Genomic DNA, 17648 nt, shown 5'->3' on the forward strand with positions numbered 1-17648 from the left:
AAATTTCTTAACTAAATCATTTACAGCTTTATGACTTAAGGTCTTACCTGGATATTTATTGATAAGCACTTTGCAGTTATCCTGAAACACTTTTGTTCTGCCCAATAAGTAAAAATAAAGTCTATTTTTTAAGTGTACACCATATTCGATTAGATACTACAGAAAATAGTACTTTTTGAAATTAGTACTACCATTGACTAGTCAATGGTACTACAGAATGCCACATGTAGGTTGTCCTCATCAGCTATAAGACCTGTTTTTCACAAAGTAAAACGTAATGACTTGTTTGTTAATCAGGGTATCAATAATTATGAATTGTGTCCTTCAGTTAATGCACCATTAAATGTGCATCTAGAGACGAATTTTGGCTGTTTTATTAGAAAACTAGTTACAATATTACTATGGAAAATTCAGTTTTTCTACTGCGATTTTTAAACGGTAAGAGATAGAAAGAAAACTTAAATACGTAAAATGTTTGTTAAAAAAGGACCTTTCACGTGGAATGAAATTTGTCATACCTTGCTATTTAAAAATTTTGAGTTTTCAGCTTTCTTTTATTCTTAAAATTTGAGATTTTTTAAAAATTAGAAAATAACATGGAAAATGCCCTTATTACAAGTTATCTTAAAGAGTAGATCAAGAATAAGCTTGGAAAGAAATTTGGCGCTGTTCCGTTCAGTAGTTTGGGTAATACGGTACTTAACTTCAAAGTCCTTTTTTAAAACGTTTTGACCCACCCTGTAAATACGGTTAAAGATAATTACATTTTTATTGCACCAAAATAGTCAGGGTGATTAGACCTTTAAATTGATGTATCACACAACCCATGTTTACATTTGAAAATTTCTCAAAAAGCACCCCTACCCCCCAAATTGGGCCCTTTTGGGGCATTTTTCGAAATTGAAAATAATTTTATTGGATTTGGCATGTCCAAATTAGGGGGAAATGAGAACAAACAAGTGTAAAAAGCCTTACCTTTGCACACTACAGATATGGAAAGTTTTCAAATGAACACCCTGTATAACATTTAACGTGAAGTGACAAATACAACAGTACAACAGCTGACCAGCAGACCAGCTGATTTTCACGTCCATGTCACTGGCCCGGCCATGACGGAATTAGTACATAAGAATTATGCTAATATTTAGTACCTATTTCGTACTATTTAGTACCAACAAACAAAAAATTAGTACCCCACTCGGTACCGGATAACTAATTAATTTAGGATTCCGGGCCAGTGACATGCTTGCCCGGCCATTTTCGAATTTGATCCTAATATGTATACCATCATTTAGTACCTATTTCGTACTATTTTGTACCTCCATTAATATAATTTGTACCTCAAAGAAAACCAAGCTACGGGCCCGTTAACTGTACAGGTCAATGACCTCTCAGCCCGGCCATATCGTAACCTATGGTTATAAAATATACTACTATTTAGTACTTATTTCGTACTATTTTGTACCTCCATTAATATAATTTGTACCTCAAAGAAAACCAAGCTACGGGCCCGTTACCTGTACAGGTCAATGACCCCTCAGTCCGGCCATATCGGAACCTATGGTTATAAGCTATACTACTATTTAGTACCTATTTCGTACTATTTTGTACCCCCATTAAAATAATTTGTACCCCAAAGAAAACCAAGCTACGGGCCCGTTAACTGTACAGATCCATGGCCCCTCAGCCCGGCCATATCGGAACCTATGGTTATAAGCTATACTACTATTTAGTACTTATTTCATACTATTTTGTACCTCCATTAATATAATTTGTACTTCTAAAAAAACTACTAAAAAAAACTACTAAAAAAACTGAAAGACAAACAATTTTGAAAACTAGGGAATGTTGAAGCCATAATTTTAGTTTAGGGTTTCAGTTTTTTAGAAGATAAGTTTAAAATTGTAAAAAGTCTAGCAGCCGACGCTAACATTCTACATTCTAGAAATATTGATATTACTTCAGTTTTAGTTGACTACTAAATTCCCGTACGTAGGACGGGCCAACAGCTCGTTAAGTTTTACAACATAAATTAATTAAGAAAAAAGAAAGAAAAAATTAACAAAGTTGTGAACTTAATGTTGAATGAAATAAAAAAATCACCACAGTACCCTCGCACCAAAATAGCCTAAACCTCGACACATTGATTACTTGGGTTGTATGAGTAGTACATATTGTTTAATATGAAGAACTAAATAGTTGGAGATAACCACCAAATAACTGCATCACTTGTTAATTATTGAGTACTAAATAATAGCATACCTTATAACTAGAAACTGTGACGGCCGGGCTGAGGGGTAATTAACCACTAACAATAACATGATTACACATACAATATGTAACATAAGTAGTTTGTTTATCTTTGAGGTAATTTTTTTACCTCGAAAGGTACAAAAAAGTACGAACAAGGTACTAAATAGTAGCATAGCTTATAACTACAGGTTCCGATATGGCCGGGCTGAGGGGTCATTGACCTGTACAGTTAACGGGCCCGTAGCTTGGTTATCTTTGAAGTACAAATTATATTAATGGAGGTACAAAATAGTACGAAATAAGTACTAAATAGTAGTATTAGCTTATAACCATAGGTTCCGATATGGCCGGGCTGAGGGGTCATTGACCTGTACAGTTAACGGGCCCGTAGCTTGGTTTTCTTTGAGGTACAAATTATATTAATGGAGGTACAAAATAGTACGAAATAGGTACTAAATGATGGTATACATATTAGGATCAAATTCGAAAATGGCCGGGCCAGCATGTCACTGGCCCGGAATCCTAAATTAATTAGTTATCCGGTACCGAGTGGGGTACTAATTTTTTGTTTGTTGGTACTAAATAGTACGAAATAGGTACTAAATATTAGCATAATTCTTATGTACTAATTCCGTCATGGCCGGGCCAGTGACATGGACGTCTGATTTTCAGCCAGTGCTGCCAACGTATTTCGCGCGCATACGACGTTGCCATTGGTCAGCTGTTTCAACTAAAAAAGTTGGTTCTATGATATGCAAAAGCAGTAAAAAGTTATTGAGCGGAGCGAGCGAAGCGAGCGAAGCTCTTATACGTCGACTTTTATGCATTTCGTAATACGCAAACTCCTCCTAGACGGCTGAATCAATCGTTTTCAAATTTTGCATGGTGATAAAGACCATATCGGTGAGTGCCAACATCTATATGGCGTTAAAAAAGTCTCTCAGGAATCCGTAGAAAAATGAAACTGAAAATCACATTTTCTTAACATTAGTCTTATGGGTTACTAGGTAACCATGTTGGCTGAATTAAATAACAAGTAAAAAGTAAACAAAAGATTTGAAGTTTTAGCATGTGTTCATAATAAGCCAACTACCCACAGTATACTAGGAAATTACAAATACAGTACAAAAGGAAAAACATCACTTGTTAATATTGAGCAAAGATTATACTTAAGATTACTCGATACATTGTAGTCAAGGGTAGCAGTGCGAATTCTAGGATATGTTTTGTTACGAATACATTAAGGTATCTGCAATCCTAAAATGCTATGGGAAGGGAAGGAAACAGGTCCGTGACGTAGGAAGTAGTGAAGGAAGTAGTAAAGGCAATCATAAAATGCTATGGGAATAGAGGGAAACAGGTCCGTGACGTAGGAAGTGATATGAAGGAAGTAGTAAATGCGAGCAGTCCGGAGTGTGGGGACTGTTTATGACGATAAGATTAGGGTATCTGCAATCCTAAAATGCTATGGGAAGGGAGGAAAACAGGTCCGCGACGTAGGAAGTGGTGAAGGAAGTAGTCAAGGCGAGTAGTCCGGAGTGCGGGAACTGTTTATGACGATTAGATTAAGGTATCTGCAATCTTTAAGTGCAATGGGAAGGGAGGGAAACAGGTCCGCGACGTAGGAAGTGGTGAAGGAAGTAGTCAAGGCGAGCTGTCCGGAGTGTTGGAACTATTATGACGATTAGATAAGGGTATGGGCAATCCTAAAATGCTATAAGAAGGGAGGGAAACAGGTCCGTGACGTAAGAAGTGGTGAAGAAAGTAGTCAAGGCGAGCTGTCTGGAGCGTGGGAACTGGTTATTATGATTAGATTAAGGTATTTGCAATCCTAAAATGCTATGGAATGGGAGGAAAATAGGTCCGCGACGTAGGAAGTGGTGAAGGAAGTAGTCTAGGCGAGTTGTCCGGAGTGTTGGAAATGTTTATGACAATTAGATTAAGGTATCAGCAAACCTAAAATGCTACGGGAAGGGAGGAAAACAGGTCCGCGACGTAGGAAGTGATGAAGGAAGTAGTCAAGGTGAGCTGTCCGGAGTGTGGGAACTGTTTATGACGATTAGATTAAGGTATTTGCAATCCTAAAATGCTATGGGAAGGGAGGGAAACAGGTCCGCGACGTAGGAAGTGGTGAAGGAAGTAGTCAAGGCGAGTAGTCCGGAGTGTGGGAACTGTTTATGACGATTAGATTAAGGTATCTGCAATCTTTAAATGCAATATGGAATGGAGGGAAACAGGTCCATGACGTAGGAAATTGTGTAGGATGTAGATGTGTGGATTTATGTATCTCCAATACTACGGTGCTTTCAGAGTGAACTAATGATTTTCCCCGAGCAAAGCTCGGTCCCCAGGTACTATAATCAAATGACGACACTAGCTTGAGGTTCGTGACGTATGAAGAGGTTAAGGAAGTAGTAAAGGTGAACAGTCTGGAGTGTGGAAACTGTTTATGACGATTAGATTAGGGTATCTGCAATCCTAAAATGCTATGGGAAGGGAGGAAAACAGGTCCGTGACGTAGGAAGTGGTGAAGGAAGTAGTCAAGGCGAGCTGTCCGGAGTGTTGGAAATGTTTATGACAATTAGATTATGGTATCAGCAAACCTAAAATGCTACGGGAAGGGAGGAAAACAGGTCCGCAACGTAGGAAGTGATGAAGGAAGTAGTCAAGGTGAGCTGTCCGGAGTGTGGGAACTGTTTATGACGATTAGATAAAGGTATTTGCAATCCTAAAATGCTATGGGAAGGGAGGGAAACAGGTCCGCGACGTAGGAAGTGGTGAAGGAAGTAGTCAAGGCGAGTAGTCCGGAGTGTGGGAACTGTTTATGACGATTAGATTAAGGTATCTGCAATCTTTAAATGCAATGGAATGGAGGGAAACAGGTCCATGACGTAGGAAATTGTGTAGGATGTAGATTTGTGGATTTATGTATCTCCAATACTACGGTGCTTTCAGAGTGAACTAATGATTTTCCCCGAGCAAAGCTTGGTCCCCAGGTACTATAATCAAATGACGACACTAGCTTGAGGTTCGTGACGTATGAAGAGGTTAAGGAAGTAGTAAAGGTGAACAGTCTGGAGTGTGGAAACTGTTTATGACGATTAGATTAGGGTATCTGCAATCCTAAAATGCTATGGGAAGGGAGGAAAACAGGTCCGTGACATAGGAAGTGGTGAAGGAAGTAGTCAAGGCGAGCTGTCCGGAGTGTTGGAACTATTATGACGATTAGATAAGGGTATGGGCAATCAAAAATGCTATGGGAAAGGGAGGGAAACAGGCCCGTGACGTAGGAAGTGGTGAAGGAAGTAGTCAAAGCGAGCTGTCCGGAGTGTGGGAACTGTTTATGACGATAAGATAAGGGTATCTGCAATCCTAAAATGCTATGGGAAGGGAGGAAAACAGGTCCGCGATGTGGGAAGTGGCGAAGGAAGTAGTGAAGGCGAGCTGTTCGGAGTGTGGGATCTGTTTATGACGATTAGATTCAGGTATCTGCAATCTTAAAATGCTATGGGAAGAGAGGGAAACAGATCCGCGACGTAGGAACAGGTGAAAGAAGTAGTAAGGTGAGCAGTGTAGAGTGTGGGAACTGGAAACCGTTTGTAGCAGTTTTAATGTATCTGCAATGCTGAAATGCTATGAGAAGGGATGGAAGCATGCCCAAGACATAGGAAATTGTGAAAGAAGTAGTAAAGTCTAGCAGTACGGACAGTGGGGATGTTTGTTGCAATTAGATTAACGTATCTAAAATACTAAAATGCTATGGAAAGCGATGAATACAGGTCCACGACGTAAGTGGTGAAGGAAGTAGTAAAGGCTGGCAGTGCAGAGTGGGGGAACCGTTTGAGCAGATGGATAAGTGAATTTGTAATACTTAAATGCTATGAGAAAGGAAGGAAACAGGCCAATGACGTAGTAAATGGTGAAGGAAGTAGTAAGGCTAACAGCGCAGAGTGTGGGAACTGTCTTTGGCAATTACATTAATGTATCTGCAATCCTAAAATGCTATGGGAAGAGAGGGAAACAGGTCCACGACGTAGGGTGTGGTGAAGGAAGTAGTAAATGTGAGCAGTGTTGAGTTTGGGAATGGATTAATGTATCTGCAATGCTAAAATGCTACGGGAAGAGACTGTAGACTGTAATATATTAAAAATGATTACGAAGCACAAATCTATACATATTTTCGATACATGCAATCGTTTACAATCGAAATTTACAACTGAGTTGACAACAGCTGATTTTCATTCCATAGAGGCTAAAAACGATTTTTACTCCCTAAATATTAAAAATGCTACTTTAAACCTGCAGCACATGCATGAAAAAATACTGTTTTTACTGCAGTAAGACAAAAACAATATAATATGAACCCTTGATGACTCCGCTCAATTTTGTGGATGCCTCTGCGAACGCCACCTAGTAAGATATACCAACAGGGTGCAGCACTATTATTTTTTTCATTTATCAAATCTGCTATGAACTAAGCAGCAACTAAAAACTTTGATACAAAATGAGAACTGTCAAAGTAGGAGTGTTTAGTCATGTTTATGATTTTAATTTCATGAATAATTTGTGATATTTTGGGAGTTTTTAATAATTTATTTTTTCTAATGTTATGTGAAGTGGTAGAACATTATAACTATGGTAGATGTGTAATACTATAGTATACCGTACATTTAAAGAAGCAAATTTGATCAAACTGTGTCCTCCCCCATTACAAATGTAAAGCTTCAGTAAATACTGCAATAAGCATTTTGGATTTATATGCTAACCCGGTACGAAGGACGGGCACTCTGCTAGTTCTCCATAAGAATAACATGTGAATTTTAAATTTACAGATTTTTGTAATTTTCTCCGTAACCATTAGGTGCATAATAACGCTTCAATATACTAAATTATTTGTTTTTTTAAGCTCTACAAAATGGTTTGGAAAGAAATTGCTAAATTTTAAGTTTTTAGGGTCAAAAATGGGAAAAAACAATTTTTACCCTATAAAACCCCCCATAAACCCCTGTTCCCATAGTCCGATCATGCTGGCTCGCGAACTCGTTCAAATAAACGTACGTTTACACGTTTGTACCAAATTTCGCGCTAACGGACACATATATAAATATATATGCTATTGTAAATCATCGAACCAACTTTTTCAAGTTCAAATGATTTATTTGGCCATTCAGTACAAACAGACAATAGGCTACGTCAAACAATACAATAGAGCTGAAATAAACACATGCAGGATCTCATTTACTATAAAACATGCAAAGCAATGCATGCAACTAAAAGTGAAAAAAAATAAAAACTACATGCTGCAAGCCATGCAAGGCAGAGAAAAATAAATAAATTTACAATTTCGTAATACCTCTACTGGACTACTGTGGGTTCAACACAATAGTAAAACTGTGCATTCCAAAACTCTTTTATAGAATAAAATGGATTGGCAAGCATCCAAGCTTTTAGTGTGGTCGCAAACTTGTTCGGTAAGAGTTGTCTGACAGTTATGGGTAAGGCATTGTAGAACCTTATTCCTGCAACAGGAAAACAGTTGAGAGTTAAATCTAGTCTAACTCTATCTCTAAAAATATTTTCATTGTTCCTAGTGCTATAATGATGAACATTATTAACCAATGGAAAATCTGATTCATTGTTCTTAATCTCTAACAGGCATTGGTAAATAAATACATTGTGTACAGGCATTATACCATGCTGAACAAACAGAGGTTTACAATGCTCCAGCTGATGGACTCCACACAAGACCCTGACAGCTTTCTTCTGTAGTTTGAGGACTTTTTGCACTCCAGGGGAGTGACCCCAGAGCCTAGTGAAATTTTCTTTTTAGTTGAAACAGCTGACTAAATTCTTTAATTCCCTTTAAATATGAATACTCATAAGGTTAACATGGGGAATTACAGAGCCACTGGGGCGGAGCCCGAAAGGATTTTTGAGATAAGAATATGCCTATATGTTAATCGGGAATGTAAGCTATCATCATGCCAAATTTCAGCCCAATCCGTCCAGTGGTTTATGCGTGATTTAACTTCAAACACACAAACAAACAAACACACAAACTTTCACAATTTATAATATTAGTAAGATTATGACAACATACCAACGTTAGATAGCAACTATGATCAAGATTATAAGCCCCCCCCCCCTACAATAGAATTTGACAGAACTCTAAATCTATGGCTATGTTATCATCGTCCCATTCTTTGAGACCCACGGCAATTTCTTATCAACTTTCCAGCATCTTTATCCCTTGACCTAAACTGCTTTTTCCTAAAATAATTGGCGCGAATCTCTGGTGACAGCTATATTTTTTCTGCTGTCCAGAATGTTTTGAACGCCTTGGTTCGGTTGTTTGGGTTCGTTTCGTTTCGTGTTATTTCTTCTTCAATTCCACAACGTTAAACTTTAACTTTTTTAACTGAAAAAGTCAACTATTAAATCGTAAGAGAAGTGTTATGATTTTAAAATTTGATTTAAGTAATTTAAGTTCCTAGTTCTAATGAAGTTTAACTTAGTGCTACCTACCTACAACAAATTGTTTTGTTACATAGGCCTACTCGAATTTATACTGCTGTGTTGTGAACTAATTTAAAATTTATAGACTCCAACTCTGTTTGAATTTATAGCCTAGGCTTTCTCCTCAAACACAATGGAAGATTGGACAGAAGAAACTCTATTTAAACTCCCTGTGAAGGAACTAAAATCGCTGGCACGTAAAAGTAAAGTAAATCCCAATTTCAAGAAGGTATGTTCAGCCTATAAGTTAACTTAATTAATTAAGCTAATAAATAAAATTTCAGTTAGAAGGCCTATTTCAGCCTTGTCTGTGATTAAACATATGAATAAACTGGATACATTTTTCAAATATTAAAGGGTTTTGGAAGAGAAATCATTGAATAAGTCCTTAAGTAACCTAGGCCTAGGCCTCTATCAATTTATTTTAGCCTAGGCCTAGTTTATTATTATCATTTTTTTAATTTGTGCTTAGACCTAACTTACTCAGGCACAATTCTTCAAAATAAAAGCAGGTCCCCTCCACTCGATTTGCAATTTGCCATTTTGAAACTTTGATAACTTATCCGATCTGATCATAGTGTTTTTAGCAAGATAACTTATTAGGCTACAAAATATCAAACCAAGGCAATTACTTGATTGGCATTTTATTTACAGCCTAGGCCTATCCAGGTCTTTATTAGGCTAAGTTAAGTTACTTCCCCACCTCACCTCTTACTTTCATAAGTAAGTTAGGCCTACCTAGGCTTAGTAGACCTAACGGTAATACTGAACTTATAGCTACTACCGGTACTTAAAAGTTTATGTTAGGCTAGGCCTATATTGTTTTTTTTTTTTTTACCTTACCTACCGGTATCTACAAAAATTATGCTATTTTAAGCAATTTTTACCTTTGGCACTTTTGGAGTAAACGATTAGCCTATTTCACCCTGAAAATCCCGTTTGAAAATTGCAAAAACGCTAGAAATCAATGATTTTTGGGACTTCAAAATACCTAATCTTAAGTCATAGTTCCTATGTGTTTTTTTTTATTTTTATTATTGAGTCTAGCCTATTTCAAACACTCTGTTGTTTTTGACTTGTTGTTTCTAGCCAAATTCATATGTGGCTAGTAAAGAACCCGTTCTACAAATTTAACGATTTTTTAGAACTTCCTAAACCATTACATATTGAGTACTTAATGATTGTACTTTTTTTCTCTTGTAGTTATCCTCATCTGCATGCATTTTATATTATCTAGCTGTATCTTTTGATTTGACCTTGTACTCTACATCTATTGTACTCTTCCTTGACAAATGTTTACCAACATAACCTTCATTGACCATTCCACATGCATTTGTAATGTCTATTGTAAAATAAAGCTTTGATTTGATTTGACGTGGACCTGTTTCCCTCCCTTCCCATAACATTTTAGTATTGCAGATACCTACATTAAGCTAACTGCCACAAACGATTCCCACACTCCACGCTGCTCCCCTTAACCACTTCCTTCACCACCTCCTAAGACGTGGACCTGTTTCCCTCCCTTCCCAGTATTGCAGATACATTTTTATTAAACTGCCACAAACTGATCTCACACTCAGAAACTGCTTGCCTATAGGCCTACCGCTTCCTTCACCACTTCCTACGACATGGACCTGTTTATCTCCCTTCCCATAGCATTTTAGTAGGTAGGCTACCTATTGCAGATACGTTAATCTAACTGCTGTTTCTACACTCAGAACTGCTCACCTTTGCCACTTCCTACGACGTTGACTTGTTTCCCTCCCTTCCCATAACATTTTAGTATTGCATATACATTTATTAAACTGCCATAAACGTTTCCCACACTCCGCACTGCACGCCTTTCCCTATTCCTTCACCACCTCCTATGAGGTGGACCTGTTTCCTTCCCTTCCCATAGCATTTTAGTATTACAGATAACTTACATTTATTTAACTGCAAAAAACGGTTCCCACACTCTGCACTGCTCACCTTTACCACTTCCTTCACCACCTCCTACAACAGGGGTGCCCACCCCCCCCCCTAGACTCATGACGCAACCCCCCCCCCCCAATTGAGCATTGAAGCCCCCCCCCCCCACACCATAAATGAGGTACACAACAAATGAGAAAGGTTATTCCCCCGCCCAGCATTATTTGCAAAACTAAAAGAAGTTTTATACTTTTTTTTAGATAGGCCTATTGAAAATTCAAATCAGATAGTAAAATAAAATATCAAATGTAAAATTCAAACCCAGTTAATCTATAAATAAAGATGTAGTTTTGTCTGTACATTGCTCAGACAGAATTATACATTATGTCCGTCTGTCACGGCCCAGATAGTATTATACGCATTCTACTCTAAAGAAAACTAGAGTAGGTACCGATTATGATTCTAATGGTTTAATTGTATTCACAGGATTGGCGAGAGTGTCCTTAGCCATTAAAATATGGCCTCACTAGTTTGGAAATAAAATAACGGACGATCAAAAACACAATTTTGTGTGATTTTTTCAAATTTTTTTCTCCATGTTTACTACAAACGTCATTTATGAAATATTAATAATCTGTTAAGAGAACACGTCATATATGAAATTACGAACAGCTGTTATGATAAAGATTCCTTTTTCTAGCTGTCACTGATATGTTTACATAAATGCTGTTTACGAATACTGTGTAGGCCCTAACCATTTCCGATCACGTTTGTAAGCAAACCCAAAACCAAGTGAGATTAATAACCGTGTGGCTTTGGCTCACATAACGGGTTTGATTTATAACGGGTAATATGTAGCCTAACTGTAAATTAAATTAAATAAATAGCCATCATCCAGGTCGGGAACCGGAGATTCTGTGTGTATCAAGTTGTACTTGAATTTTGATTACCGGGGAAAGACCGTGAATCAGTGTTGTACAGGACTGGAAAAACTTATCTTTCTATATAAATAAAATTAGAGTTTTATAATTATAAGTCACCTCAATTTTTAAGGAATTTATTATTGCCAGAATATAGCGTTCTTAACCTCTGCTTAACGAACTGTCAGCGTCTTTCTCTTGTTTTAACGACCCTCTATCCCTCCCTTTTGAAACATCACAGCTCCTTTGATGAAAATGAAATGGAAACAACGCTTGCGCCAACAATCGTCTGCTCAGCCTGTCTGTTGTGCGCTATGTTACAACAGATTTCAGATACAACAGCTGGGGAATCAAGGCTCTGATTGGGCAACGAGTAGGCCTAAATATGGCGACTTGTTGAATTTGTGTATGAATTGAAGAGAAACCTAATAGGCTAAATGACAGAAGAACAAAGAAAAAGAATAACAAGATTGTTCTCGCGTTAGGCCTACATTATTTTTTTGAACAAAGAAAAACAATAACAAGATTGTTCTCGTTACATTCATTTTGTAAGAGTATTTTTATTATCTCTAAATATAATTTTACACTTTTTTATTTCTTATCTATCTATTCCTATGTTGTGATACAGCACCTACCGGTAGCCTATCCGACTATCATGAGCAGTAGATTATAACACTTTCTAAGGTTTAATATTTATGTTATTTATAGCAATGCAGTGTTTGGCTAGTTACTAGTTGAGTTTGAGTTACCCTAGCTATAATTTTAAACGTTGCCGTTTGTACAACTGAATCAAGATAAATAATTTGAAATGTCATAATTAAATTGCACAATAATAATGATTGTGTAATATTGAATTTATAAAAAAAAAATGCAAATCATGACGTTAATGGGCCTGTTTAGAGCGTTTTTAATTTTGTTTGGTTTGTCATCTGTTTTTATACTATATGGGATTAACCGTATTTTTCGTTACCTCCCCCCCCCCCTACTAGCTCAGGTAATTGAGTATCTACACAATAGTGTAAAATATTGTAGCCTATGCTACTTGATTGTATTTTAATGAGCTATGTCAACAAAGTGTTCTGTGCTGAGTCGCGGTGTAGCTGGACGTGTCTGTACCACACGTTATCTTTATCTATCTCAGCAGTTGAGTTATTCCGTGCCCTCCCTCTTAGATCTCACGTTCGTCTAATCTTGAATAATAACTTCCTACTCGAATCCTAAACCATCCTAAAATCCTATTTTAACTAATGGAATTCAATAATATAACTATTGTCATTAATCCACTTTCTATCGGGTGACTTGTAAAATATTTTTGATTATCGCCACGTTGAACACTGTTGCAATTAACTTTAGCCACCCCCCCCCTCCATTTGAATTTTTGCAAACCCCCCCCCCAGAATTTCAATGACACAGTCTGCGTCACAGCCCCCCTTGTGGGCACCCCTGCCTACGATCATGGTTTCGCCTTACTACACAATGAAGGGTGTAGCTGTTTATTTGTAAAATATACTGTTGATTGGTATTTATTCAGGGGACATTTCAGTTAGGCTACCCTATGATGTTTCGCCAAAAAAAAACCACCTAAGTTAACTTATTTTTTTCACAGGCGGAGTTGGTGCAAGCTTTATTGACTAATGTTAAACACATAAGTGATGAAAGTGGATCTAGTAGTGATCAACAACCCAAGAGAATGACCAGATCTAGAGTAAGCATGTGGCAGACTGCTGAAGAGACGGCAACAAATGTTAAAAACATATCTGGAGAAGAAAATTTGAATTTAGACACAGCTGTAAAAGTTTCTGTTAAAGATAAAAGGACAAAGAGAAGAAAAGTGAAAGAGGCTGAGGATGTAGATTCCTATGACACTTCTGAAATGTTCCCACTGGTAAGCACCATTCAGTTAGCTTCTAAACCGCTGGTGGAAATAACAAATAAGAATGTTGTTAGACAAGAAGTAAAACTAGAAGTTCAAACTGATCCAACAGCTAAAAGATCAAAGAGGTCCAGGGGACTAGAGAAAAATGTGGAAGTAAGGTTGTCCTTTAACAACACTGATTTGAACAAAGAAGCTCCAAAAGTAACTGTGTTGACACCAGATAGAATTGATGATCAGGAAGTTACAAAATTAAGTAGCTCATTTGTAGTGGAAGGAGAGAAATCAAGTTCAAAAGATGTTGAAAGGACAAAAAACCATAAACCACTGGTTGAAAAGTTACAATCGAATGGGAAACAAAACTTAAATAAATCCAAACAATTGGATGAACAAATCCTAACAAATTGTAACAATAATAAGATTGAAGCAAGCAGCGAAAATGATTTGATCACCAATGAGAAAAAAGGAACAAAAAAATCAAAGCGTGGGAGAAAGAGGAAATCACAATCTCCTCTTGATGATGATACAAAATCTGGAAACGCTTCAATCCAACAACAATCTGCTGATTCATGCAATCTAGAAGCAAATTTACAGAGTCGTTGTAAAAAAAGGAGGAAAAACGTTACCAAGGATGATCAAGAAAGTGAAATCGAATCAAGTACCGGTAATGAAACAACAATAAAAAATACAAAATCTCCTAGAAATCAAAATCCTGATTTGTTGAATAATTGTAAAAAAGACCAGGTAATCCAGCCGGTGGAAAATAATATAGTTTGTAGCACAGAAGCAAATGCACTTAAAAAGAGTGCAAGAGGTGGAAAAAATAAGCAACACCTACATACCTTCATAGAAGAAGAAAGCTCTAAAATTCAAGAGGAAACAGAATCAATTGAGGTGTCAAACAATTGTTCAAGTTCCCAGAGAAAGTCTCGGAGAAGTAAATCTCTATCAACCTCCCAAAATGAATCTGCGGTTGTGAATAGTAACTGTAATGGTTCTTTAGCAAGGAGGTCCTCTATGTCAAGCAATACTTCAAAGAAGGATATTTCCTTTAACAAAGACACTTCAACAATTGAAGGTGAGTACAGTTACGATTAATGAGACATATGGAAATTCAAAACAATCCTTTCTTTTTGCACATACTATTACAGAAGTGTCAATCCTAAATTTTAGCATTTCTAAGTGTGATAGTTTGGCCTGTGTATTCATTGCACTTTCTATCAACATTCTCTTTTATGTTTGAGCGTATTAGCATTGACCATATAGCTATTCCAAAGCAAGACTGAATACCATACGGGGGACGAGAGTGAAAAAAATAATGGTCTGCCGCGTACTTTGAGCACACACCTCTTCGCAAATACTTTTTATCCTTAAATGTTTTAAATCAAATTTGGCAAGATGATAATCTTAAGTACGATAAAATACTGAAGTTTCTGTGCTTATAACTCAGTCGTGCTAAAGAAAAACGGACTGAGGAACTAAATTGCTCTTGAAATAAACTTGGGTACTTTTGTATTATACGGAGGCCGCCCTTATACAGCGCGCTGCGGCGGTTTTGTTAAGTTGGGTTATAATAAATATGTTTGTAGGACTTTCCTCGTTCTGTTATGAATCGAACGATACCAAATGAGTTATAATTTCGCCCGCCAAATCCCCTCCAAGTAGCCAAGGTCAGGTCATTGACCGGAGCGCGCGCATCACCTGTCACCGCCTGTATCTGAGCCATTGGAAAAACTCAGGACACTTGGTCAGTGTACTGAGTGATGACTCATCTGGTATCGTTCGATTCATAACGAAACGTTGAAAGTACTACAAACATATTTATGATAACCCAACCTAACATGACCGCCGCAGCGCGCTGTATTCCTACTTGGCGGAGTACATGTTATTATCGTCACTTGGCGCTACCCATGGACCAAAAAAAATTGTAACTGAACTCAATTCATTGTTTTACTATGAAGTTACTCCGGACAACAATAATCTTTAATGTTCAATTATCTTTTCTTGGAACCTGTTGTCCAAATTCATTCCTTGATAAACAAGAATATTAATGCATTATGAAAACTGTGCTGCGATAAAGTATATACCTATATCATTTACAACATAAGGGCAAAGGGTTTGCTGTTAATTAAGGTCTCTTTTGAGCTCCTGTCACAGCAAAATTTAGTTCAAATCTGAGGCCTCCTACGTGTTTCTTACTTTATCGACTACCATTCTAAATGGTCCCCGCCAATATAGGATGATTATTCTTGTCATAGTATTTAAAATCACTGTGAAAGAAACTTGACACTCCTGCGCGACTGAAAATAATGCAAATGACATTAAACACGAATAATAAATGGTATTAGCAATCTGACACATGCTTTCAACTGACGGTGGGAGTAACTATTGTATTTTATAAGGAAAAATCACAAAAGTTGCAATAACTTTTGAATCCTAATTGTTTAGCAATGGGGACTTGCACTATTTTGTTTAGAATTACAGTAGAATCTCACTAATTCAAATTTCAGAGGAAATACAAATTTTGAATTATGGGATGTTTGAAATATAGAGTTTGATTTATATAGGTCAGAATAAATAAAATTTGAATTATGGAGGTCCCAGTTTTAAGCGTAGAGAGAGAACGGAAGCAACTGAACACATCTTGGGAACATCAATACATGTTTAATACATGTGTAGTACATGTTTCAACAGGTGCATTTTTTTTTATAAATTTGAATTACAGAGGCTTACGGTAACGCAGTTCAAATTGTAGAGGTTGACTGCGAATTTTTAAGGTAATAGTTCGAATTACGGCAACAAAATTCAAATTGTAGAGGCTCCATTAAGTGTAAAAATCTCTTTGAATTATCGGTAGGCTATATTATTTTTCAAATTTTAGAGGTTTTCTGAGAGGAACAGACAAACATTGCTAATTATAAAGGTTTTTGAATTATCGAGGTTCGAATTAGCGAGGTTCTCCTGTATAAGGACCATAACAAATTAATTTTAATGAAAACAGGCTTTTTTCTAATATCCGAGTTTTTGATGTTTTATGGCGGTTTTTTGGGGTAGCGGATTTTTATCCCCCTGGAATTTTAAACCTGGTCAAGACTGACGTCACAAACCAGGGGGTTAAAATTCCGTCCGCGAACTTTCGAGTTGTACAACATCATTTCAATGAATTTAAGGTGGAATTAAACGCATATTTTCACGGTTGTGAATTTAATCAGAACACATCAAATTATAAAAACCTAGAGTGTACGGGCCAAAATTTTACCCCCAGACTATTACTCGGGCCTTTATTAGGTCAGCTCAAAATGTATGGCCCGGATTTTTACCACCGGAATTTTACCTCCTGGCCAGATATAGCAATAAGTTAGAATGATTCATTTTCTTCTTTCAGTTTTAATTTAATAGTAAACATTGCATTATTAAGTAGCCTATCTTAATTTATCTGTAACCTTAACTAATCAAACAGGTTTTTTATTTTAATTTGATATTCAAGTTTTGGGATTCGATTTTTGGGGCAAACTGTTGGTTAATATGTATATACAAACATATGGGTTTCCTTGCAGTAGTCAACACAACAATTGGTCAAATACTTTGTACCGGATGCCTACAACTACAATTTACAACAGGTATTTTGATGACCTTTCTCAGTACAAACCATAAATAGCTCGTGCCTGAAGAAACAAAAAGGCATGTGTATAACAGAAACAAAATACATTTTTTTACACGGTGGTATGTATAATACATTGTTTAAGAAAAGTTCACCCAATTATCATTTAAATGAGATACTCAGTTTATTATACATACATATTAACCAACAGTTAGCCCCAAACCCAAATAACAAACATCAAAATTAAACACAGAAAATCCTGTTTACTTAGGCTAGTTGAGATTACAAATAAATTAAGATAACGCTACTTAATAATAAAATGTTTACTATTAAATTAAAACTGAAAGAAGAAAAATTAATCATTCTCAATAATTTCTTTATCTGTCCAGGGGGTAAAATTCCGGAAGTTGAAAATACGAGGGGTAAAATTCCAGGGTGAAAATCCGGGCCGTACATCTACAGTTGCCTAAACACTAGTTATTTGGACAGGTGGTAAAATTCCGGTTTTTATTGCTAATCTAATTTATCACGCACAGTCTATTTTCATTGGACTTAAATTTCGGCGGGGGTAAAA

General features: G+C 36.7%; 1 protein-coding gene across 1 annotated transcript in view; it reads left to right on the forward strand.

The window, feature by feature from the left end:
- Positions 1–8597: 8597 nt before the first annotated feature.
- LOC129000950 (MATH and LRR domain-containing protein PFE0570w-like) overlaps positions 8598–17648 on the forward strand; it is a 42969-nt gene continuing 33918 nt past the window's right edge. The window contains exons 1-2 of the mRNA XM_054428046.1: positions 8598–8998; positions 13207–14551. Of these exons, the coding sequence (XP_054284021.1) occupies positions 8903–8998; positions 13207–14551 (1441 nt within the window). The 5' untranslated portion in view covers positions 8598–8902. The remainder of the gene's footprint in view (positions 8999–13206; positions 14552–17648) is intronic.

Source organism: Macrosteles quadrilineatus, unplaced genomic scaffold, assembly GCF_028750875.1.
Source record: "Macrosteles quadrilineatus isolate MER2022 unplaced genomic scaffold, UCM_ALF_1.0 Scaffold_8__2_contigs__length_117827958, whole genome shotgun sequence".
Classification (NCBI taxonomy): domain Eukaryota; kingdom Metazoa; phylum Arthropoda; class Insecta; order Hemiptera; family Cicadellidae; genus Macrosteles; species Macrosteles quadrilineatus.